General features: G+C 42.1%; 1 protein-coding gene across 1 annotated transcript in view; it reads right to left on the minus strand.

The window, feature by feature from the left end:
• Positions 1–25,435, minus strand: part of Apaf1 (apoptotic peptidase activating factor 1) — a 78,618-nt gene that overhangs the window by 21,448 nt on the left and 31,735 nt on the right. Inside the window, exons 13-20 of the mRNA XM_036170143.1 lie at positions 24,426–24,552; positions 23,337–23,462; positions 19,088–19,219; positions 16,413–16,538; positions 13,172–13,333; positions 8,710–8,838; positions 4,983–5,108; positions 3,103–3,222 (exon numbers count right to left, since the gene is read on the minus strand). Coding sequence (XP_036026036.1) covers positions 3,103–3,222; positions 4,983–5,108; positions 8,710–8,838; positions 13,172–13,333; positions 16,413–16,538; positions 19,088–19,219; positions 23,337–23,462; positions 24,426–24,552 — 1,048 coding nt within the window. The remainder of the gene's footprint in view (positions 1–3,102; positions 3,223–4,982; positions 5,109–8,709; positions 8,839–13,171; positions 13,334–16,412; positions 16,539–19,087; positions 19,220–23,336; positions 23,463–24,425; positions 24,553–25,435) is intronic.

A 25,435-nucleotide genomic window follows, 5' to 3' on the forward strand; every position in this document is an offset into this window, starting at 1 on the left:
CTACTGTCATTTTGCTCAGCAGATGTGTTGTCAAACTGCTTTCTGAACAGAATAAATGTCTATTTTTATACCCAAAGACTAATTCATGCTGCTTTCAGCCTTGGTCAAAGAGTCTTTTTTGCAATGGCAATAGTTAATGCAGAGACCCCTAACTAGTAACAGTGCTGAAAATTAAATGACCAGCGAATGTTAACCTATGTAGGACATCTCTATCACCACCTCCAAGGCTCTAAGAACATCATGGAAGAAGGAGACTAAAAGAATGTAAGAACCAGGTAATGGAGAAGTGTGTTGTAAAATGCTGTCTGCTAGATATGACATGACCATTGCATGCACAAAATTACAGTAACTATGGTTACCTCCATAATATCTACATGAGATTAGGTCCCTTAACAAATCCATTATTAATGGGCGAGGGGCTTGGGAGATACTATCCCTCCATGAGGGGTGACAGTTACCAGGGAGAGGAAGTCATCTCCTTCAACAGTGCCATCACTAATTAACTGCCACGCTCCAGTAACAACTCCCAATCCTGTACACACACACACACACACACACACACACACACACACACACACACACACACGAAGGTGAGCAACTTGTTGGAAAAAGGGGGTTCAATGGAAGTGGGAAGGAGATAAGAGAGGGTAATGGGGTATACATGATCAAAATGCACTATATACATGTATAAAACTGCCAAGCATATTTTCTTAAAAGACTGAACTGAAAACTAAGTATCTTCCACCACAAAAATCAAGTTTAACACTTCTTTTAATTCACAATTTAAAAATTCTGCATTTATTCTAATGGAACTAATATTTGCCAGTTAAACTGTCCTGTAAACTCTTGCAGACTCTGACTGACATACAGTGAGATACCATTTTTAGTCAGGCAACCTTATCATCCTTTGGTTATGACAACTGTTACTGAACGGTTGCATAGATTTGATTTTTAAAAAAAAATACAAGCATGGGAACAATGAACTTGGAAAGAACTACAATAGAACTATCCCAAGCAAAAGCCTCAGTCTATTAAAAAAACTAGTAAGCAAGGAATTCACATACAAGTTCCTATCCACATTCATCCCATAAATACAGAACACTGAACATCATATTTCGAAGATGGTAATGTGAACTTATAAAATACAAACCAAGATGAATTTAAAGATCTTTATAACTTGGCTCTAAAACCCAAACAGCTGAAGACAAGTTCCCATGTGCCATGAACAATGGACTCCCAAATGGGGATCTCTTGAACTTAGATTCTGCCTAAACCTGTAACCAGCTCACAGACTGCTGAAGAGGAAAGGGCTTTAAAGGTGACAAGCTCAGTTACCATCACAAAGCCAGCTGGGACTAGTCTGGTCCTGCACTGGGTTTCCTCTGCCACCCAACCCAAGCACCCAGCTTTAACACTCCAAGCTCTGCCCCGCGTCTGCTGGTCTCCCCAGCTCCTCAGTGTTTGTCCTCTCATGCTCTACCTCACTGTCTTGTCCCTTCCTGTCACGAGTGCCCTTGTTACTGTTTTCAGTAAAACTAGATGTTCATGAAAAATAAAATCCAGAGCTGCAGAGAAGGCTTGGGTGGTTAAGAAGAGCTCTTACAGAGGATGGGGTTCAGTTCCCAGCACTCACATGGTAACTCAAAACAGTCTGTAACTCCAGCTCCAGGAAATGCAGTTCTGGCCTCTGTGGGCACTGCACACACATGGAATACATACATGTACTCAGGCAAACACTTGAATATATAAGATAAAAATAGACAAATATTTTAAAAGAAAGGGAAGTCCAACAGATCAGATCATCAGTGCTAAGCCCTTTCCTAGAAACTCACAAGGTATTTCAAAGCTGAAGATATGGTTCAGGGTTAGAGCGCTTGCCTCACAAGCACAGGCCCTGGGTCTGATCCCCAGTGCCACACGGGAAAAAAATGAGATTAATACAGATTGTGTTTCTGACCTAAGAATTAATGAAAGACCTAAGGTATATAAGAAATCATTTTGAGGATGGTTAATCCTCAACTACGATAGGGTTTCTGTCTTCTCTCTCCAAGGCTGTCTCTCAAGAGACTCTCAGGGCCAGAGGTGATCACTTGCTAGTTTATGTAAGATGCACAGATGCCAACGACACATTTTCTCTGGCTGCTGCCCTTAGCACCTCCCTTAACCACAGTCCACTCTCACTCTGCTGTTCACAGTGGCGTCTCCTATGAAGGTCTCCCATCCAGCTGCTCTGTATTAGCATCCTGAAGACAATCTCTCTGTGAAGTGAGCATTCTTCCTGTTGCCAACACCTGCAACGCCACCCTTACTTCCAGGACGTCCCTGTCCAGGTGGGGCCGACTGCACTGGACTTCTATTCAGAGACCACTCGGGCTCAGTGACACTGACACCATTCCTGAGGTTACCTGCCAGCTCTATTACAACCACACAGAGGATCATAAATACCATTCCTCTGTCACTGGACGTCTGGGACTGTCGTTTGGGACCATAGGGAGATCGGCCTAAGGTAAGCTATTTGGATCCCTAGCAATGTAGTTATTCTAATAGTATCAACACAACCCCTTCCTTCTGCAGGGTTAGTAAGTACTCAAAAATGACTGAGCAAATGTGTAAGTGCACTAGTGAGCAGGAGTGCTCCAGTTTGTGAAGTCCAGCCCCCTCTGCCTCAGCTCTGATGACTGAGACACCACCACTGAAGATGATTTTTGTTCTTGCAAAGACCCTATTTTCCTTCCCGTGGAAAAAAATGCTTTAGTCGGTGTGTTCACCCCCTTGTTTACCCTATCAGACACATCCAAATCACTGTGGTGAACAAGTTCTAGTTTGTCTTTGTGGTATTCTCAAGACCCCATGCAAATCAAGGGAAGGGATCGACAGCAAGAGAGAAACGAGGTTAAATAAGGGGAAGACATTTTTTTAAAAATAGCATCTAATTTAATTCTGAATACTGGCATATCCAAACCTCAACTCAAGAGCCATATATTTATTGAACTAACGCCTAGCAGGTACATGTTAGAACCATACAATTATGCTTGATCCTAGAAAAACAGGGGATGAGTTCCACTAAAACAATGTTTCTAACATTTCCTAAAACATACTCACTTGTAGGCCTCTTATGTTGTCAACTGCGAGGACCATCGCTTCATTTTCTTGAAACACAACATCTATTTCCTGCTTTAACACTACAGCAGAGTTCTTGCACACCTTCTTGGTCTCCCAGACCTGAGTAAGAGATAAAGAAAATAAGTAACTACATGTTATCAGTCCCCACTCTGAGATACTGTAAAGACGACTCTCTTAGTCTTAAAGCAAGATGACAAATTATGATTCACAATTAAAATGCCTAGGATACAAAAAGTTCACCTATTAGACTATATAACAACGAGAAATATTTATTAACACACCCTATAGTAAAAAACAGTTACTATTATATGAGTTGTGGGCTCTGCAGTCAAAATATCTTTGGGAGCTCTACTTTAAGAAAACTGTGACTTTAGGGAGGTCACCCTGATAAAGGTGAGCACTGGCTGACACCCATTTACACTAAGACACAGAGCTTACAGCAGTATGTGATGAACAGATCACTAAACAATCTGTGCTCTGCTATAGTTTTCTTCCCTTCCTTTTACAGAAGGAATCACTGAGTGATGTATAGTCTAAGTCAAGTCTAGTAAGATGGCACATTAAGTAGCACAGGCCTTTCTGGGCTTTCCCAGCACCTAACATTTCATGCTCTCTTCCTATTATGAGAATTAGTAAATCAGTACATACACAGTAATTTGTATGATGTCTGACCTACAGTAGCATTGAACAAATTTTAGCTATGATTTATACAAAGCACTGTCTTTGATGTTACCAGCACCAACTAGGATTCCTGGACTCAAACAGCTAGATGTAATTCTAAAATATGTAAATAAATCGGGGGAGGGGGGCAATGGGACACCGGAAATACAGAGTTAAATCAAATCTATATTTTAAGTCAGAATTTAATTGGCATCAATCCAAAGTGACACAGAATTACATAACCTTAAAGAAACAGATATTTCCCGAAACACAGAGGGCTTGAGCAGACCTTAGGATGGTGAGTATTTCAACAAGTAGAGAGTCAGGAAAGTAAGGTCTCCAAGAGTAAGAGGCTACAGAAGGAAAGGAAAAGAAGCAGGGTATTTGGGAAATGCTAAACTAAAGGACAGACTGAGATCCTACTGTGGAGGGTCTGAACGGCAGACTTACAATTATCTATCTCCTTCATGAGCAAAAGAGCCACTACCTGTTTTTGAGCAAAAATGACGTAACTAGAAATGTGGGTGTGTCTCAAAATAATAGTGAGACTATATTGTATATAAGGGAAATATCTTCGACACAGCATACTGTAAAGTAAGAAAGAAAACAAGGCAGAGTCTAATACCAGAGAGGTAACAGATGATGAGGATCTGAACATGGACACTAGGAACGGAAAAGTAGAGGTAAATGACAATTAAATGAAGAGGTAAAATAAATGAGCTATGAGAATTATCATGTAATTAAATATGAGAACTAAGGAGGAAGAAGTCAAAAGTCTTCCCTGGAATCTTATGCAGTGCGTGTAAACAGTTTACTCACTGAACGTTACCCAGCACCTGGCCCACAGTAATATTCAATGAAATGTCTGAACAAACGAGACTGATAGAATCAACGTGACAAGCACTCACTTTTCCAGGATAAATAAGTACCTAGTAGTTGCTTAATTTACCTTCCTCAATACTTCCCAACAATTTATCTCTCCATAAATTTAGTTGAAATGTTTAAAATGAGGGGGGGGGATGGGGGGGGCGGCACACACTATTACTCCCAGCACTCAGGAGACAGAGGCAGGTGGATCTCTGAGTTTGAGGCCAGCCTGGTCTGTAGAGTACACTCCAGAACAGCCAGGGCTACACAGAGAAACCCTGTCTCGAAAAAACAAAACAAATGTTTAAAATGAAAATCTCAATATTTCTCACCCGTATTGTTTGGTCATCAGAAGCTGTCAAAAATGATGTCCCATCAGGAGAAAACATCACACCATGAACCCAACTTAAATGTCCTCTGCAGTCAGCTACCTTTAAATGTGAATCTACATTCCACAACTACAGAACAAACAAACAAAGAACACAGTTTAGTATAACAAGATACTAAAAATAACAAGAACAACTCGGCAATACTATTTCTACAAATAAAGCCCCAAAACACTATCAAAATTTAAAACTGGCTTATGCATAAGATGATTTATTATAACAACTATATTTTTAATAGTAAATAAACAGAAATAACAAAAATTGCCATGTGGGTATAGCTCAGTTGGTACATCTCGTATTTAGTGAACACAGGCCCTGGGTTCACTCTACAGAGCACACACACACACACACACACACACACACATACACACACATTCACATAAAACATCATGAATATATTGTACATAAGGAAAACACCTTAAAGGCAGCAGGAGACTAACTAAATATATTATAATTAATCACATAATGCGACACTATGCAAAATGGAATGAGAAAAATACTCCCCCAAATAACTAAGCTCTATGATACACTGATAACAGGGAAAAAAATGAAGAACATAAATTACCTTTTATTTAAGAATTAGATGTTGGGGATGTGGTTTGGTTGGTAAAGTGCTTGCTTAACACACACAAAAGCCTTAGGTTCAGTCCCCAACACCATATAAAACCCAACATGATGGCCCAAGGATCAGAAGCTCAGGGTCATCCTTGCCTACATAATAAATTTGAGGCCAGCCTGAGCTACATGAGATCCTGTCTTTTAAAAAAATAGAAAAATAAATACATGAAGCTGGATATAGATAAGCATGTGCGTGCATACAGAAATTTGCTTAGATATGCAGGAAGATGCTGCCTATGAGACGGAAGGAGGAGGGCGGGGAGAGGGAACAATGGCAGTAAGAGTTCTCTGAAAATAACTTACTATAAAGCTCTGAATCTGGAGTCATGCATGTTTTACCTTTTTTTCCCCTCCAGAGCTGAGGACCAAACCCAGGGCCTTGTGCTTGCTGGGCAAGCGCTCTACGGCTGAGCTAAATCCCCAACCCCAATGTTTTACCTTTTTTAAAATAAATCTGAAAATAACAGGATGAACACAAGCAGCTTCCATATAAGGATCATTTCCCTCTAATATTGTCATCCAACCTTCACGTGACCTGGCTGCAAAAGCCTACTGTAAACGAGCACACTAATGTAGTATGTACACATTGCTCTTCTTGTCCATGCTTACTACAAACTGCCGGAGTCTGCCGCCATCCCGGCTGCATGCGTCCTGGGTTCTGCTGTACTTCCTCAAATGCACTCCAGTCTAATGAAGAACCACGCGTGCCTGAGTTCCTCTCAATACACTGAATTACAGACCTACTCCACGATTTCAGAATTAGCCTGGACAAAGCAAGTACTTCACCACATGCCCAACGGCTTTCACTTGCTGAAAAGCCTGCCTTATCTCTAGAGTCCCGACTGGAAAATGCAACCGTAAAGGACAGAAATAGAGTATCCCAGCTGAACTCTCAAGAACCCCTCCTCCTCTCTTTCTTTGCTCTCCCTCGTCTGTCACGGGGAGCTTCCCCAGCAAAGCCTTACATTTCAAGAAGGAAGACAGCCATTGTTTCCTGGAGCTTTCTAAGAATGATAGAGGTAAGGATCTTAGAAATGATAGGGAAGGCTGAGTATGAAACTCACCAGGAAGTACAAGATTGTAAACATACACAAGTAATTTATAAGCATGACTTTATTTGTGCTGGGCAATGACAATGCCATCTTAGCCAATCAGATATATGACATCCACCTTACCCTACTCAAATTATCATCGAAGAATCTGAATTAACTCATTTATTTGAAAAAGATTAGCTTCTGGAGCGGGGAGATGGCTCAGTGGGTAAGAATGCTTGCTCTGCAAACATGAGAACCTGAGCAGCATGTAAGGCGGCAGACAAATGTGTGTAAAGCCAGCACCAAAGAGTAGAGACAGACAGATCTAGAGAGATCCCTGACCAGCCAGTCTCATCAGAACAGTGAACTTTCAGTGACAGACTGTCTCAGGGCAGTAAGGAGGTGGGTGATAGAAGACGATGTTCTCTGGTCTCTGCATGTGCACCCTTTCACACATGTATACCAAACAGACATGCAAGAATACAGTCTGTGTTGCCGGGCGGTGGTGTACACCTTTAATCCCAGCACTCGGGAGGCAGAGCCAGGCAGATCTCTGTGAGTTTGAGGCCAGCTTGGTCTACAAAGTGAGTTCCAGGAAAGGCACAAAACTACACAGAGAAACCCTGTCTCGAAAAACAAAAAAGAATACAGTCCATTGCTGTGGATATCGCTCTGTATAAATAAAATGCTGTTTGGCCAGTGGCCAGGCAGGAAGTACAGGCGGGACAAGAGAGAAGAGAATTCAGGGAAGTGGAAGGCTGGGGCAGGGGAGACGCTGCCAGCCACCGCCATGACAAGAAAGAGATAAGGTACTGGTAAGCCACGAACCACATGGCAAAGTATAGATTAATAGAAATGGGTTAATTTAAGATAGAAGAAGTAGATAACAAGAAGCCTGCCACGGCCATACAGTTTGTAAACAATGTAAGTCTCTGGGTCTGAGCGACTGTGGGACTGGCGGGTGAGAGAGATTTGTCCTGACTGTGGGCCAGGCAGGAAAACTAACTACAGTCTGTCTTTGTTGACTACCATGGAAGGCCTTACCCACTCTGAGGAGTGGATGGGGGTAGAGTGGGAGGGAGGTGAGGAGGCGGGAGAAGGGGAGGGAGGGGGAACTGGGGTTGGTATGTAAAATGAAAAAAATTTTAATAAATAAATATATTTTTAAAAAAAAGAAGACAGTCTGTGTCTGTACTGCTTATGAGTTACCACATCTATACTATTTAAGAATTGCATATGTCAAAGCATATTATATACATGTATGAAAATTAATATAGCCTATTATTTTAAACAATTTTATATAAATTATAATATTATTTTACATGCTGATTTTAAACACTGAGAGACTAGGGACAGGGTTCAGTGATAAAGAGTACTTTTCTGTGCAAGCATGAGGACCCAGGTTCAAATTCCCAGCACCATATCCAAAGCCAAGCATGGCTGTGTGTGCCTGTCATCCCAACATTTAGGGTGAAGATAGGAGAATCCCAAAGCTCCATGGCCAGCCACCAGCCAGTGAGAGATCCTTTCTTAAAGAAATAAGGAGAAAGGGGGGTAAGGCCTCTACATGTGCTTGTGCTTGAACAGTGTTCTCGTTCTCTCTCTCTCTCTCTCTCTCTCTCTCTCTCTCTCTCTCTCTCACACACACACACACACACACACACACACACACACACACACACAGGATAAAACTAAAAGAAATGCCCTATCTTATACCCTATCTTAACCTAGGAAATCAATGATCATTCCATTGTTTGCCCAGTCCCAAGTATAGATATTCAATAACTGCTTGGTACATGGGCCTATCATTTCATCATTGTAAAATAATGACTTCAATCACAGTAAAATAATAAAGCTAGTCATATAATTGAATATCCCAAAGCTATATGTTATTAGGCTATGAAGAAAACACAATTTTACAAGAAAGCATCCTCAACAGTTAAGGGTTGAGGAAGCCCATTTTTTTGTCATCCTTGGATCTCTAGAGACCCACATTCCACTGAATAAATTCATCTACTCACCTCCACACAGTACTGGGACAGAGCAACCACTGCCAAACGGTCATAGGGGGAGAAGTCACAGTATTGGATGGTGCTGTGGTGGCCCGTATGGATCTCTGCCAACAGGCCACTAGTGTGAATATCAAAAAGCTGTCAAAATAAAGAGATGTCTATGAAAACAAAACATCTTAATTACCCATGCTGAATCTAAACTTATTTTAAAATGTTTCTCGTATCTCAAATGTAAAACGTCAGTCCTGAAAACCTATAGTTCCTAATGACTAGCATAAATGCTGACAGCTATAAATAAGACTATATTTAACATTTTAAATATATATAACATTTTAAAATACAGTTCATCTTGAAAGCTATCTGCTACAGAGGAAAATTCACCACAGATAATCTCTCAAGCTGGCCTAAAGAGAAACAAAGCATTGTGAATGGAGGAACAGACCAGGCAAGTTAGCACATAAAGCAGTTCTCCCGATGTTACTGATTCAAGAGAAAAAATATACATCTAGGAGCAAAAACAGTCAAAACAATATAGAGCAAAGGCCTGCAAAAACGAAATAAGTTCAACCAATTCTATTTCTCTCCAGAGCTACCAAATTATTCCATTACAATTAATCTTATCTTCCCATTTTTGAACCAAAAAGGCTATTTTTTAGTAATACAACCTTCATTTCAGTTCTTGAAAGATTTTCAAATGATGAATATATTCTTCCAAAGGTTTCATCAAATGGTAAGACTGTGTATATTTCATACACACATACAGTATGCTGATACAGTCTAGCTATTTGAGACCGAGACACAGACAGTCCTCAGGAAGAAAACAAGAGCTTCCAGTGGGAGCCATCAAGAGGTTCGTTCAGTGAATGCACAGCACAGGACACACGCAGATGAAGGAGCACAGCAGGGAAGGCCAAAACAAAGATGGGAAATCATATTTAAACGTTTCCCAGGGCAGGATGTTCTTAAAAATTAGCGGCTAAGAGTAACAGGGAAAAGATGGCAAATGTGAAATAGGAAATTGTCCCAACTGGGGAGTGACAAAAGAGAAAAGTCCTGACAGCAGGAGTAGACTAACAGCGCAGGATCTGAAAGAAGGAGAGACAAGAGGGAAAACTGGCACTGCAGACAGGTAAGGGCAACCCTAGGTAACTGTTTCAGCACGGTAACGAGGGGTCTGGTCAACAGGGGTCTAAACTGAGGTGTTCTACACAGTATGTAGCTTTCCCTTTCCATACTAGAACAGATATTCTGCATGCCTTAGAATGAACTTCCCCTTGGATTGAGGGTTCACCTCAGTGGTAGGCACCTGCCTAGCACTGGGTTCAATTCCCAGCATCAGCCAGGGAGTAGGATGGAAGCTTTTTCTTCTTTGACTTTGTCACTGGTTATCTGGAAAATGTGTATCAAGCCACCACCTCACACCTACTTCAATGGCTCTAAATTTTTAATGGAAAATAATACAATCTGAAATGGAAAGACAGCAACAGGTATTATGGCGGATGTGGAGAAGTTAACACCCTGTACACGGCTAGTGGGACAGCCACCGATGCAGTCGCTGTGGGAGAGCCACCCTCCTCAAAGACAGAACACCAGGTCACCATGATGCAGCAAGTCCACCATTAGGAGTGCACAAAAATGCTATGAAAAGTAGGATCCCAAACAGACACTGTTCTTCAGCATCCACTGCAGCATCATTCACAATTCCCAAGAGGTGGAAGGAAGCCAGGTGCCTATACACAGGAGTGAGATTTTAAAAATGTAGTGAATATGCAGAGAGAGAGAGAGAGAGAGAGAGAGAGAGAGAGAGAGAGAGAGAGACTGCTGAGTTCTGACACATTCTGTGACACACCTAAGCCTTAAAGACATTGTGCTCGATGAGATGAGTCAAGCATAGGTAAACCAAGAATTGCATAATTCCACCTGTACAGTCTCCAGAACAGATAAATTCATGTGTCATGTCCTTAGCTACCAGGGAGTGGAGATAGAGAACGGAGAACTATTAGCTAATTAGTGGTAATGGAGTCTCTGTTTGAGTGATGAAAACCTTTGGAAACATATAGCCATGCAGTGGTGGTGCACACCTTGAATCCCAGCACTCAGGAGGCAAAAGCAGGTGGATATCTGAGTTCTAGACCAGCCTGTTCTACAGAGCAAGTTCCAGGACAGCCAGGCCTGCACAGAGAAATCCTTTCTTTAAAAGAAAGAAAGATATAGTGGTAATGGAAGTACTACATTATGTATAATTATAATGCCAATGAAGTACATTTAAAAATGGTTTGGAAACATCTTTAATTCCAGGTACTCAGGAGGCTGAAGCAAGAGGATTACAGGTGTGGGGCAAGCCTAGGCTATATCAGTGTGTTCAAGGCCAGCCTGCACACTTTAGCAAGATGCTATCTCAAAATAAAATTGAAAAAGAGCCGAGGTTGTAGCTCAATGATAAAGTGCTTGCCTATATCTTCAAGTCCCTATATTCACACCTTAGTTATCAGAAAAAAAATTCTAATGGAAAACTTTACATTATATATATTTTATCACAACAAAAATCAAAATTTTAATCTTTGAATTTTATAAATGTAATGATTGTTTTCTAATTTTACAGATTTTTAACACACTTAAAACAAAAAGGAAATATTTTTCTTCTTAGTTTCCTGCTTGAGAGATATAAATCCACAAAGAACCAAGGACCCAGATTCACAATTACTAGCTCAGTAAATAAGCACTCAGTCTCTCAGTGAGTTTATACATAAATATATGGCAGCATTGACTTATGTTGGTTAAAACACTAACACTCATCAGTCATGTCTTCTAAAATTAGTGTAGGACAGACTACCCAGGAACCATGAATCCTTTGGCACTCCTCACAATCCAACTCTGGACAAAGCTCTGTGGCTACCTGGAGCCCGGCCCCCAGTGTTACCACGGCACCACAGCAATCCATCCCAGCTCCTGGGTAGTTATATTTGAAGTTATCTGTGTCGATGAGTACTCAGAACATGATGCTAGCATGAGATCTGAAAAAGGGAAGCTATTTTCTTGCCATTTACTTTTTGGTATATCTTCATTTACTTTATGAAGAGCTCACTGTCTTATTCAGTTCTTCAGGAGTATTTCTCTCATTGGAGTCAACAAATTGTAAAAGGGATAAACAAGCAAAGCAAAACAAAAAAATTAAGAGGTAGGAGAGATGGCTCAGCAGTTAAACCGCACTCACTGCGCTTCAAAAGGACGCAGGTTTGGTTCCTGCAGGGACCCAATGTCTCTGGATTCAGCGGGCACCTCCTCCACTCACTCACATGTACAAAACCACATAGACACACAACACATACACATACATCTTTTTTTAGGTACTTTGAAAATCACCAAAGTCATTCTATTTTAATTTTGGGGTTTTTAATTTTAATTTTTTTAATAAAATTACTCATTTATTTATTTATTTTGCATCCCAGCCGCAGTTTGCCCTTCCTCTTCTCCTCCCAGTCCCTGCCTCCCACACCCTCTCTGTTCCCCCCAATCCACTCCCCCTCCGTTTCTGTTCAGGAAAGGGCAGGTCTCCCATGAGTACCAACAAAACATGACATATCAAGTGGCAGTACGACTAAGCCCCTCCCCATGTGTTAAGGCTGGGCAAGGTGACCGACTAATGAGGAGTAGGGTCCCAAAAGCCAGTAAAAGAGTCGGAGACAACTCCTGTTCCCACGGTTAGGAGTCCCTCAAGAGGACCGAGCTACAAGGAGGGTTCATGGAGGGCGGCCGGATCTCCCTGGGAAGGGGCACTAGAAGAGATTTCATGAGTGGACTGAGGGCGGGTGGGGATGGGAACATGAGTGTTCCAACAGGGTGGAGGGAAGAGACTACTGGGAAGGGGTGGGGCATTTGGGGTCAGGTAAAAACCTGGCACCAGGGAACCTCCCGGGAATCTACAAGGATGACCCCAGCTAAGACTCCTAGCAATCATGGATATTTTAATCTTTTTAAGTGATGAAGAAAGTATTCTGTTTCAAATAAATTGAAGTGGGGCTAGAAAAAAAATGGCTCAGCAGTGAAAAGCAACAGTTGCTCTTCCAAAAGACCTAGGTTCGATTCCAAGCACCCTCATGGCAGCTGACAAGCATCTCTAAATACAATTCCAGAGATCCAGCGCCCTCTTCTGGCCTCCACAGGAATTGTACACACGGTGCAAAAACACACACAGCCAAAGCACCCATGCACATAAAATGAAAAAGTAAAAAATAATACACTGGAAGAACACTGACTTGACATTGCAAATTGTTCTTGCAGTGTTTGGCTTTAATGTGTTGTTTCACACTGTCTTTCTTGGGAAAGTAAAAAGTATTTCTGACCTTTTCTCTCAAGGCCTGGAATATCCCCTAGAGAGCAGGGCTCCAAAGACTATGACCAGTTAGGAAGCCTGCCCCAAATCACAGAGCTAAACTAGAAAGTGAAACGTGTAACAGAAGCACAAACTTACGAGGATTTTGTTTTTTGCTGCCACTATGATTTCAGTACCATCTGCAGACCAGGAGCAACATTTCACTATCACCTCCACATCCTCTTGGGGGTCTTCTGAACTCAGGAAGAACTGCTTCACATTGATGCTCTTCTTCTCGTTTGCTGATCTCACATCCCAAAGCTGTTTCAAAATAACAGAACTGCTTTACTCTCAACCCACACCTTTAGAATTCCAGCTAGATTAAATGTCATATAAACATACTCTACCTAATGAAATTTTTTACAAATGTCTGACTTTTTATGAGGCTTTTAAATTAAAAACTCCAGCTTCCATTTTGCACCAAAGGTAGGCGGGAGCAATATGTATAAAATTAGATAAAAAGTTAACTGAGCTGCACATAGTTTGGCACAACTATAATGCTAGTACTTTGGGGCTGAGGCAGGAGGATCATGTGTTTGAAGCCAGCCTGGGCTACATGAGATCTCAACTCAAAAGTAAAAAAAAAAAAAGAAAAGAAAAGAAAGAAAGAAAAAAGGTAAATGGGCCTTTCACAGTGTGGAGGTGGCTAAAGATTGTGTTAACCGTAAGAACAGGAGTGGGAGGGACTCCCAGCTGGCTGCTGCTGCCCTCTGCTGGGACAAGCATGCTTCACATCCACCACAAGCACAGCAGGAAACTGTCCTGGGCCCAGTGCCTGCAGGGCATGCAGAGGTCAAGAGAAACAGCTGTACTGAGAGGAAGCAGAGCTTCCACTGGGCTTGGCAGGACCGTGCAGTGCTGCAGAACTAAGCAGCTCCTGAGAGCTGAGGTACAAAATACAGGACGAAGCCATCTTCTAGAGCAGCCACACAAGTAGTACAAAAAGCAAGGCCTCTGAAAAGATACATGTTTACTCTCTCTGACCTGGAGCAGTGTCTTGGCTTCATAAGGGCTACCATGTCCCAGACTAAGGATTGGACAGACACACACACACACACACGCACACGCACACGCACACGCACACGCACACGCACACGCACACGCACACACACACACAGAGTCAAGTAATATTTGGTCATATCTTACAGAATCGATGAGAAATCATACTGTTAGTAGGTCAAACAAGGCAACTGTTACTTAAGTTTAGGAAATAAAATAAAAGCTGACACAATTTAATTTCATTACATCCACCAAAACTGTACCTGCTTCTGCACCTAACTCAGTGCCTGGCCAAGGAATGATAAAATTTCACACATCTGGAGATGATCTAAACCACACCACTGCACTCTGAGGAGGTCACTGCACTGTAACCAGGGTCCCTGTGCACCTGAAAACGTGGTGAGCTTTAAATAACAATCTTTGAATAAAACATTTTCTCATTAAGGTCCAAAAACCACAGGCTTGTCAACATGATACCCTACAACAAGCTTAGAAACATCCCGGAGCCTTTGGGGCATGATCTAATTTTACAGCTTATTCTCTCGGATGATAAAAGCTTACAAGGCCATGGCCTTGACACGCTGTTATCTGGCATCATTGTGCAGGACCTTTGCTCTCCACATGTCACTGTGCAAACCAGCCAGTGACACTGGCTTAGCAGCACTGTGGGAAAGGCACCATCCACACAGGCAGTTCTCCACGAGTGGAGTGACGCCTGACCCCACTGCTAGTGGCACCCACACGTCAGAAATCACACACCCGTCTGAGCAACGTGACATGGGGGCTTCTCAGCTCAGGACTCTGCACTGACCACGCCGCTGGAATCAGCCTATGTGTCCATCACAATGCAATGGTGGTGAGTGAGACTTGTGACTGACCAAGTGCTGAGAATAAGTGACGAGTCAGTCCTGAACGAGACAATCAGACCATTCCCCCTAAGGCCTAGGGAATGTAGCACATGGGGGGTGGAAAGAACAGCCAGAAGACAGGGAGAAAGGCAGCAAAACGCCATGCTAAGGGCAGGGCTGCAGCCAGCAATCCCAACTCAGACCCACCGCAAAGGCTACACTGAATCTGCACAGGAATGGACCTGCAGCCGATGAAATGGCTCGGCAGTGAGAGAGCAAACCTGACCTCTGGAATCAACTCTGGGAGAAGCTGAGAAACCTCCTGCAAGTTGTCCTCCAGCCTCATGCATGTGCTGTGGCATGTGTGCACACACACACACAAACACTGAATGAAGGAAGGAAGGAAGGAAGGAAGGAAGGAAGGAAGGAAGGAAGGAAGGAAGGAAGGAAGGAAGGAAGCTACAAAGCAGGAGCTGACAGTCCCTAGCATGGACTGAGAAGAGACTCAGGATGCCGAGTCCCCTACTATTGGATGCTGACAGAGTCAGAGGGAGGAGGGAACACTGCCTTTGGTCTACACCCACTGGTGGCCCACAAGCATACCCACACACAGAAATGCACATATACACATAACTTTAAAAAATAAAACAAAATCTTTAAAAGTAAAAACAAGAACTCAACCTTGCATATAATTTCGTCATTTTCAATTTATCCACTTACGTTCTCCCTCAACTTTACTCTGAATAACCAGACCAAAGACCATACCTTTTTTCTTCTAGTAAATACTAGAAGGCCCAAAGGCCCAAAACCCAAAAGCCTAGGACAGTATCCAGCACATAGTGCTTAAGATGGAATATACGCCTAAAGTGAAGAATTTAAACATTAGACTATCAACCATTTACAAATAACATCATGTCAGAGATTCTTAGAAGGTGAAGGAAAAGGCTCTTGTCTACAGACAGATAAAAATGGTGCTAAGGCTTAGATCTAGAAACTCTGCAAAAGGCTTATGAGCTGAAGGTGTGGTTCCCAGTCTGTGGCACTGGTATCAGGAAGTTTTAAAGACTTAAGAATGAGGGCCCCTAGGGGCTGCTCTTGCAGAGGTCATGAGCTCAATTCCCAGCAACTACATGGTGGCTTATAACCATCTCTGGTGGGATCTGATGTCATTTTCCGCCATAAAGGTGTACATGCAATAGCACTCATTAAAGAAAACCAGGTTAGGAAGGCACCAGTGGGACCCTGGCTCCTTCCTGTTTTCCTCTTTGCTTTCAAGACACCTGTAGGTAAGCAATTTCTTCCCCCACACACTCCCTGCCACAGGCACTTGCTTAACACAGGCACAGACACAACAGGGTCAGATCAAACCCTGAAACCGTACCTCCTTCCCAAGTCACTTCTCTCAGGCACTGTGTCACAGTTTCGGAACACTAGTGGAGAAACTTACAGTCATTCTTCTAAAATGAGAACCTCCAGCAGTGGGCAAAGCTTACCTTTAACGTTCCATCAGCCGAGCAACTAGCTAGGAGCTCATCATCTGGGGAAAACCTGCAGTGGTTGACTGAATTTGTGTGCCCAAACATGGTGTTTCGACATTCTTTTTGATTTAAATCCCAGAGCTATTTGGAAAGGAAAAAAAAAAAAGACAAGTAAAAACTAGCTAGAACTGGAGACTGATATGGTGAATGCACAATAGTTCCAACTGCTTTAAAGGCTAAAACAGAAGGGTCACTTGAAGCTCAAAAGCTCTAGACCAGCCCAGGTTTCTGCCCCTTAAAATTATAATTAAGGCGGAAGGAAGAAGTGGAGACTGGGGAAGGTGGTTCCAGGGAAAGTGAGGGGGGGATTTGGGGCTGTATATGTGAATCACAATGTCCAAGGATCTATTCTAGCCCCCATGTAGTATAGATTTCAGAATAGATCCTTGGAGAAAATTAATCTAACCTAAAAGGGGGAAGTCAATAATCATACTGTTTTTCCTTTTCATTTGAGGTTTTTGGTTGTAGAATGCTATTTGATTCATAATAACACAAAGGTATCAAATACAGATAAACTTGTGATTAATAACAGGGCAACCTTTGGATCAACATCTCAATCTACTACGGGACTTGAAGGCCTCAGTAGACTTAGTCTGAACACTAAATTAACTGAACAATTGTTGCTTATTTTTAACGGGGTGATTTAAAATCATCATATTTACTTAGCTACAAAAATCGATAGTACTGTGCAAATTATGTCCATACTTTTTAAAGCTATGTTACAAAAATGGTCTAAGCAAAGTTTACATATCTACGACTTCCTAAACCTTGAGATAACTAACTAGACTAAAAGCTATTAATGGCCTTAAAAACCTCAAAACCGCCGGGCGTTGGTGGCGCACATCTTTAATCCCAGCACTCGGGAGACTGAGCCAGGCGGATCTCTGTGAGTTCGAGGCCAGCCTGGGCCACCAAGTAAGTTCCAGAAAAGGCACAAAGCTCACAGAGAAACCCTGTCTCGAAAAAAAAAAAAAAAACTTCAAAACCTTCTATGATACCGGAATACAGGAACTACAGGGTTTAGAAGATCAAGTCAAATAACACTCCAGTAAACCACCCGAGAAATCCGAGGGACACAGTCCACAAGACGGTAGTTCTATCTGTCTAGTCAACCAACGGCATGAAACGGAAATGGGAGGAAAGAGAGTTTTTAGGAGAATAAAAGAAACAACCACCAAGTGTCGAGTTTATCTGGATTCTGATTCTAGCAGACCCACAGTAAAAGCATGGGTTTGAGACCACACACGAGAGATTTAACACAGGCCAGGTATATAACGAAAGCACAGTTCTCCACTGTTAGGTGTGGACACGACAGAGCACTTAATCTACGAGTAAAGCTGGAACATTTCTGGTGAATGACATATATAGGATTTGCTGTAAACTGCTCTAAACAAAAAGTCAAGTGTAGGATGTAGATAAAGCTTATATAAGACAGGACGTGGGAAATCTTATTTTTATTTTTTGTGGTGCTGAAGGTTGGACCTGGGGCCCTGTAAATGACAGGGTGGCACTCTATCATGAAGGTTCGCCTTACCCTTCTGAAAAGTTGAAAAATAGTCATTGTTTGAGACACATTCTCACTCGGTAGCCCAGGCTATAAAACTCAGGCTCCTCCTGCCTCACCGTCCCAAGAGCTGAGATTACAGGGGTGTATCACCATACTCAACAGCCTGAGGCTTTCTAAAATGTTTTACCTACGCCTCCTTAAAATCTCATATCCCATTGTAAAAATGTGACACTGTGGACCAAAGGTTTGAAATAAAATTATTTTTTTTTTAAATCCAAAAGGAAGTAACATCTTTCTAGAATCCCAGACTATTTAATCTCCTACATTCACCCACTTAGAGAAAACAAGACACAGTCTTCTACAACCCAAGGACTTCGCCCTGCCTGCACTGCAGTTACACAACAATGAAAGTGAACTAAGTGGTGAAGCAGGAATTCCTTACAACCAGAGCTGCAGGATCTAGGACAAGCTTCTTACAAACCTGGAGCTGAGCTGTTTCCTGTCACATAAGGACAGTATGACTGGACCACCTAAGAGGGCAGAGACCAGAGACAGGGAGGGGGACCTGAGAACACAGCTGACGGACCTGGATGCCAACACTGGAATCCATGCTCACGGTGGACTTTTTGGGTTTGTTTTTGTTTTTGTTTTGTTTTTGTTTTTGTTTTTGTTTCGAGACAGGGTTTTTCTGTGTAGCTTTGCGCCTTTCCTGGAACTCACTTGGTAGCCCAGGCTGGCCTCGAACTCACAGAGATCCGCCTGGCTCTGCCTCCTGAGTGCTGGAATTAAAGGCGTGTGCCACCACCGCCTGGCCAGACTTTTCAGTTATACAGGCTAGTCATGCCTTTTTTTTTCACTATTTGTTTATGCATATGAAACTTAGAACATGGACATTTAAATCCCAGCACTCCAGAGACAGAGGCAGGCGAATCTCTGAGTTCTAGGCCAGCCTGGTCTATAGAATGAGTTCCAGGACAGCTCTGACTACACAGTGAGACCCTGCCTCAAACAAATAAACAAAAAACAAAACCCACTTGGTAATACAATACCCATGAGAAAACTCAAAGCAGACAGTCTGGTGTGTCACGAACTCATCTGCATCATCTCCAGTGCCCACACTCACTTTGAGGAAGAAGTCATTTGAGCCGGTGGCCAAGAGAAGCTGGTTACTTTTGTTGGTGAAATGGCAGCAGCTGACTTGTTCCGAGTGCTCATCATAGGTGTGCACCAGCTTCCCAGTCGCAGAGTCCCAGACCTGAAGAGAACAAAGAAAGCTAAATGTATGACAGCTGTTATTTCCAGAGGGAACACAGAAAGAAAGAGCCAGTGTACATCTCTGCAGATGCTGTCTCCTGTGAGGACACATGTGCCCCCTGAGCATGACACTGGTGGGAATCTACTTCCTAGTCTCTAAATATGGCAAAATCCTGCCTTACTTTAAAAAGTTAAGCACAATGAGCCAGGCATGGTAGCACACACCTTTAATTAATCCCAGCACTCCGCAGGCAGACACAGGCAAATCTCTGTGAATTGGAGGCCAACCTGGTCGGTCTATACAGTGAGTTCCAAGACAGCCAGGGCTACATAGTAAGGCCCTGTCTCAAGAAAAAACAAAACAACAAACCAAAACAACAAAAGCTAACCACGGGTTGGGGATTTAGCTCAGTGGTAGAGCACTCGCCTATCAAGTGCAAGGCCCTGGGTTCGATCCTCAGCTCAAAAAAAAAAAAAAAAAAAAAGCTAACCACAAGATTTCCCGTGTTTCTGTAAGTGATAGCAGTGGAGAAGTGGGACCCAGGGGCAAGCTCAGACTTCAGCCTGCTAACGACGACACTTGACACTTCCGACATCTGGTTCCGTTTTTTCTCTTACACCCCTTCTACCTTTGTGAGAGCACTTCAGAGCATTATGAAAACCTAAGGCTGTCAAAGAACTTGTCTTTTTTAAGCTCTTTAGTGAGTATTTCTGCTTTCTGCTAGGTTTTCAGGCCTGAGAAACAGGAACTTGGTGTAACTCTCTCACTCTGTATCATTCTGACTCTAGAACTTGGAACTGCCCTGCATGGCCAATCTCAAATCTGACTCAAAGTAGAGGTTACAGAGTGAATACCCAGCGACTGGACACCACTGAGCCTACTGAGAGACGAGGGAAAGGGCAGGGGATCAGGAGGAATGGAGAGTGGATGGGGAGAGTAATGGGAGCTATAATAAAAACATAATATGGAGAGTGGGAGGAAAATGTAGAAATCAGTTATGTACATATATGAAAACCAGTGTTATATAGTTAATGTACGCTAATAAAAAATGTCAAAATAAGGTTTTACCAACTTCTCAATTTTAGTCTAGACACTCCACAGTCCTCTTCAATGGGATGAAAACCCTCCAAGCAAACTTTTCTTGCCCACTCCATTTCCCCAGGTTACACTGCTCTACAACTCTGCTAACAAAGCTTTGTCACAATGAAGTGGACATGGTAGCACGTGAGTAACACCAGCACTCGGGGTGCAGCAGCAGCAGAACTTTTACATGAGCCATCACCAGCCTGGGTTAAAGTCAGACCCTGTCTCAACGCTTGAAAACAGAAAAGACACACACACACACACAGAGGCAGAAACACAGACACACACACAGAGAGAGACAGAAACACACACAGAGACACACACATACACAGACACACACACACAGACACACACACAGAGACACACACACATACAGACATACACACAGAGACAGAAACACACACACACACACACACACACACACACACACACACACACACACGACACACACCCTGAAGTAAAGCCTCCCCTCTATATATTAGTGACAAGTAATTTCAGTTGCTCTTAAATTCCTTATTAGTATAAATGCTCCAAATAAAAGGTAAATTTTAAGGGCAAGACCAAAGCAATAATAACTAACAAAAGTAATATCACTCTTTTTTTCCCTTGCTTATTTTTTATGCCAGTGACCTGTTAGTGTATTCATGTCTAGCTCTGCACTGATTATATAAATCAGCCCATAATGTTAAAAATAGAATCAGGCTTGGGTTGGGGATTTAGCTCAGTGGCAGAGCGCTTGCCTAGCAAGCGCAAGGCCCTGGGTTTGATCCTCAGCTCAAAAAAAAAAAAAAAAAAATAGAATCAGGCTATACTTCACAAATTCTGTAACTTTACAATGGGAATTCGATCTCAGACAATCATTTTTAAAACAATACTTCTAATCAAAGATGTCAACTGATATTTAATCATAGATGTATCTATTGATGACAAGCAAACTCACTAATTTATGTAATTTTTCCTCACCATTAGCTAAATAGTTGAAGCTGATAGCTTGATCAGCAATTTTATTTGAGTACTTAGAAGGAAGGACATGGTGTGACTCCTGTCAGGGAACCAGGCAGGCTGACTGTAGATCTTCAACCCCACCCCATCTGTTCCCCCAGATGCAACCTCTGCAGCCACATCCCTAGCTCTGCACCAGTCACAATACCTGCTGTGGTCTCCCTTTCCTCTCTAACCCCTTCCCCAAGGATAACAATGATCTTCTCCAGCCTTTCTTCCCCCAACTCAACCAGTCAGCCTCCAACACCTGCAAGCATTCCCTGGGAACACATCAGCTGAGGCGGCCAGGGAAAGAGAGCCACATAAAATTTCCTACCTTGTAACACAACAGCCACACTTGCCTAAAATTCCAGAAAGGAAACAGAAACTAAGGAGCAAAACACCCACCCAACAAAGACAAACCCAGAAATCAGCATCTAGACCTATAATTATCCCAACCCCAGATGCCTAAACAATAGCATAAAAACACAATAAATAACACCCAGGACAAGAGCCCAGCAACTGCCACAGCCAGCTCTGAATAGTCCAACATGGCTGACACCCAAGAAAAAGACCTTAAAACAGACTTATGAAGATAATGGAGGTCCTCAAAGAGGAAATTAATAAAGTCCTTAAAGAAATCCAGGAAAACACAAACAATGAAAGGAAATGAAGAAAACTGTTCAAGACCTGAAAATGGTAATGGAATCAATAAGAAAACCCAAACTGAGGGAATCTGGAATGAAAAATCTAGAAATTCGAACAGGAACCACAGAGTCAAGCTTCACCAACAGAATATAACAGATGGAAGACAGAATCCAAGGCACTGAGATAGGACAGAAGAAAGGATATATTGGTCAAAGAAAATGTTAAATCTAAAAAACTCCTGACACAAAACAGCCAGGGAATCTGGGACACCATGAAAAGACCAAACCTAAGAGTAACAGGAATAGATGAAGGGGAAGAATCCCAGCTCAAAGACCCAGAAAATATTTGCAACAAACTCATAGAAGAAAAATGTCCTAACTTAAAAATGGAGAGGCCCATAAAGAATCATACAGAAAACCAAATAGATTGAAACCAGAAAAGAAAATCCCCTTACCATATAATAATAAAAACACTAAACTTAATGAACAGAGAAAGAATATTAAAATCTGCAAAGGAAACATATAAAGGCAGAACTACACTAATGAAGGAATACAGAAGGGCCTGGGTAGATGTGCTGCAGACTCTAAGAGACCACAGATGCCAGCCCAGGCTACTACACCCTAAAAAACTTTCAATCATTGTAGATGGAGAAAACAAGATATTCCACAATAAAGTCAAATGTAAACATAGCTTATAAATCTAGCCTTACAGAACTTGCTAGAAGGAAAAATCCAAACTAAAGTTAACTATACCCATGAAAACACAGGAAATAATCTCACACCAGCAAAGTGGAAGGAAGGAAGGAAGGAAGAAAGGAAGGAAGGAAGGAAGGAAGGAAGGAAGGAAGGAAGGAAGGAAGGAGGGAAGGACAAAATTACAGTAATTAACAATCATTGGCTATTGATATTTTCAATATCAATAACTTTAATCCTAATAAAAAGATATATATTTACAGAATGGATTCAAAACCAGGATCCATCCTTCTGCTGCATACAAGAAACACACCTCAGCCAAGCAGTGCTCCTCCAGAAGAGACAAGTTCAGTTCCCAGCACCTACTTTAGGAGCTGATAAATGTCCATCAGCTCCAGCTCCATGGGACCCAGCACCCTTGTCTGGACTCTGCAGGCATTGTGTTTACATTTGCGCAGACACACACAAAGTCACGTGCATATATGACTAAACAAAAATAAATGAGAGAAAGAAGAGCTGTTTTCCTACCGGAATTTATTTCTATGTATGTAAGTATTCGCCTGAATGTACATATGTGCACATGCAGTGTCCACGGCGGCCAGCAGTGTGTCAGATCCCCTGGGACTGGAGTTACAGGGGTTATGAGCTGCCATGTGCGTTCTCAGCAAGTGCAGTCAGTGCTCTGACCACCAGGCCACTGCTCCCCCACCTACCTTAACTTTTCTATCCGCTGAGCAGGTGGCTATGTAACTGTCATCTGAGGAGAATGCACAGCAAAGCACTTCATCCTCATGAGCTTTGATTTCCAGAAGTTTCTCTCCTGTCTCGGCTTTGAACACCTGTGTAACAACAGTAAGGTCTTTCTGCTGTGATCACTTATCCATAGGGCATCATTTAATGAAAATACATCTCTGAAAGTTCCTAGTCGCTGCTATTTTCAAAACAGAAGTGAAACTTAACAAAGTGACTGAAAATCAGAATTTGTCAGAATTCCTAAGTGTAAGCATAAACAGAGAAGTATCCATTGTTAAGTGGTGCTAAACATCACTAAGAAGAAATGGTGACATACCCTCAGTTCTTGGGATTATACTGACAAATTCCAAACAACCAAATATGCTTTCTTTAGGGGCTAAAAAAAGCCAAACTAAGGCTGCAGATATAGTTTGGTAATAGAGTGCTTGCCCAACAGGCACAAAGCCCTGAGTTCAAATCCCAGCACTATCAGGGGAACTCTTTAAAGGCCAAAATGAATATAATTGGTAATCAAGTACCACAGAAACGAGTGTACAATTATGATGTTGGAAAGATTCAAACTATTCTAAAGAGAAAAGCTGTGCTAATCTGCCTCTCTTCAACAGGCAGGTGGAGAACAAATGAGGGGAAAGGACTCATTCCCACTTTCCAAACACGAGGAGGTGAGAACTAAAGCACCTTTGGAGATAATCTGGTCTAACTCCCGTTTATAGTCACAAGTCTTCGGCCTCTGATAACTTGTTTAGCCAATGATTTTTCAGCAGACTTCTATCTGCTGATGGCATCCGCCTGTCCATTAAGAACCGCCATTTTCCCGTTACCCATAACGGCAAATGGATGGACGGTAACTGCCAAGGTAAAGGGTTCCTTGACGTCCCTGGCAAGCCTGGGAACCACTGAAAACAGCTCCATCTTTAATATTCTGAAGAACCTTCGATGTTCAGAGTTTTACATTTCTTTACTCCTAAATTTCAGTATTTAAACATATTCTAGTCTGCACAAGTAGGCCACACGCCTCATCTAGGTTTTTTCCAAGAGATGCGCCTTACCTGTACGGTTCTATCGGCTCCACAAGAAGCTACTCTCTGACCATCCTGAGAAAAGCATGCATGGTAAACAGCATCTGTGTGGGGGCGGACAACTAAGCGGGAGAGGTTCTTGACTGTTTTCTTGTTTCTAAATACAAGTGGAAAATGAAGAGAAATTCAATGACAAAGGTTCCAATAAGGTATCTTTTAACATGGTTGTATTTCTCCCAAATACAAAATTCTTGAATTACTAACATGCAAATGACAGTACAGAACACCTAAAGAAAAAAAGCAATCTAACAAAAGAGACATTCTAAGAGAAACACTATCTTACATCAAGCTACTTGGCATGTGTTACAAATGTCACTGAGTTAAGAGAAATCTACATAATCAAACATGTGCCACTTTCTGTTTTCCCTTTAAAATAAAAAATTTTACTTATATGTGTTTTGCCTGCAGGTATATCTGAGCAGTGTGTACACACAGAGACCACAAAGGTCAGAAAAGGACATTATATCCCCCGGAACTCAAGTTACAGATGATCGTAAGTCACCATGTGCACGCTAAGAACTAAACCTGGTCCTCTGTAGCACGTGCTCTCTGCCACTGACCCATCTCTACAGCCCCTCTATTTTTTTTTGATACATTAATGTAATATGTGTAAGCATATCTTTTTCTAACACTTTTAAAATTAAAGATACCACTGCAGAATGAAGCTCGCACTACATATGATGATATACTTTTAAAATGTTTTCCTCTAACTCCACTCAGTTGGGGGTGGGGACACATAAAGCAATGTCATTGTCTTTCTATCTTAATTCTACAGAACTCCAACTATGCCACTAGTAGGGATATTATGTTATTGCGCACAAGCTTAGGGATAAAGAGGGTATGTGTACTTAAAATAGGACCAAGTGTTAGAGAAAAGCCAGACTACAAGCCTGTATAGAAAACAATCACACTTCACCAGACGTGGTAAGTAAGTACTATATGAGGATTAAAATTATGACCACCTGTAAGGACATAAAAGC

The sequence above is a fragment of the Onychomys torridus genome, chromosome 20 (genome assembly GCF_903995425.1).
Source record: "Onychomys torridus chromosome 20, mOncTor1.1, whole genome shotgun sequence".
Taxonomy (NCBI): Eukaryota; Metazoa; Chordata; class Mammalia; order Rodentia; family Cricetidae; genus Onychomys; species Onychomys torridus.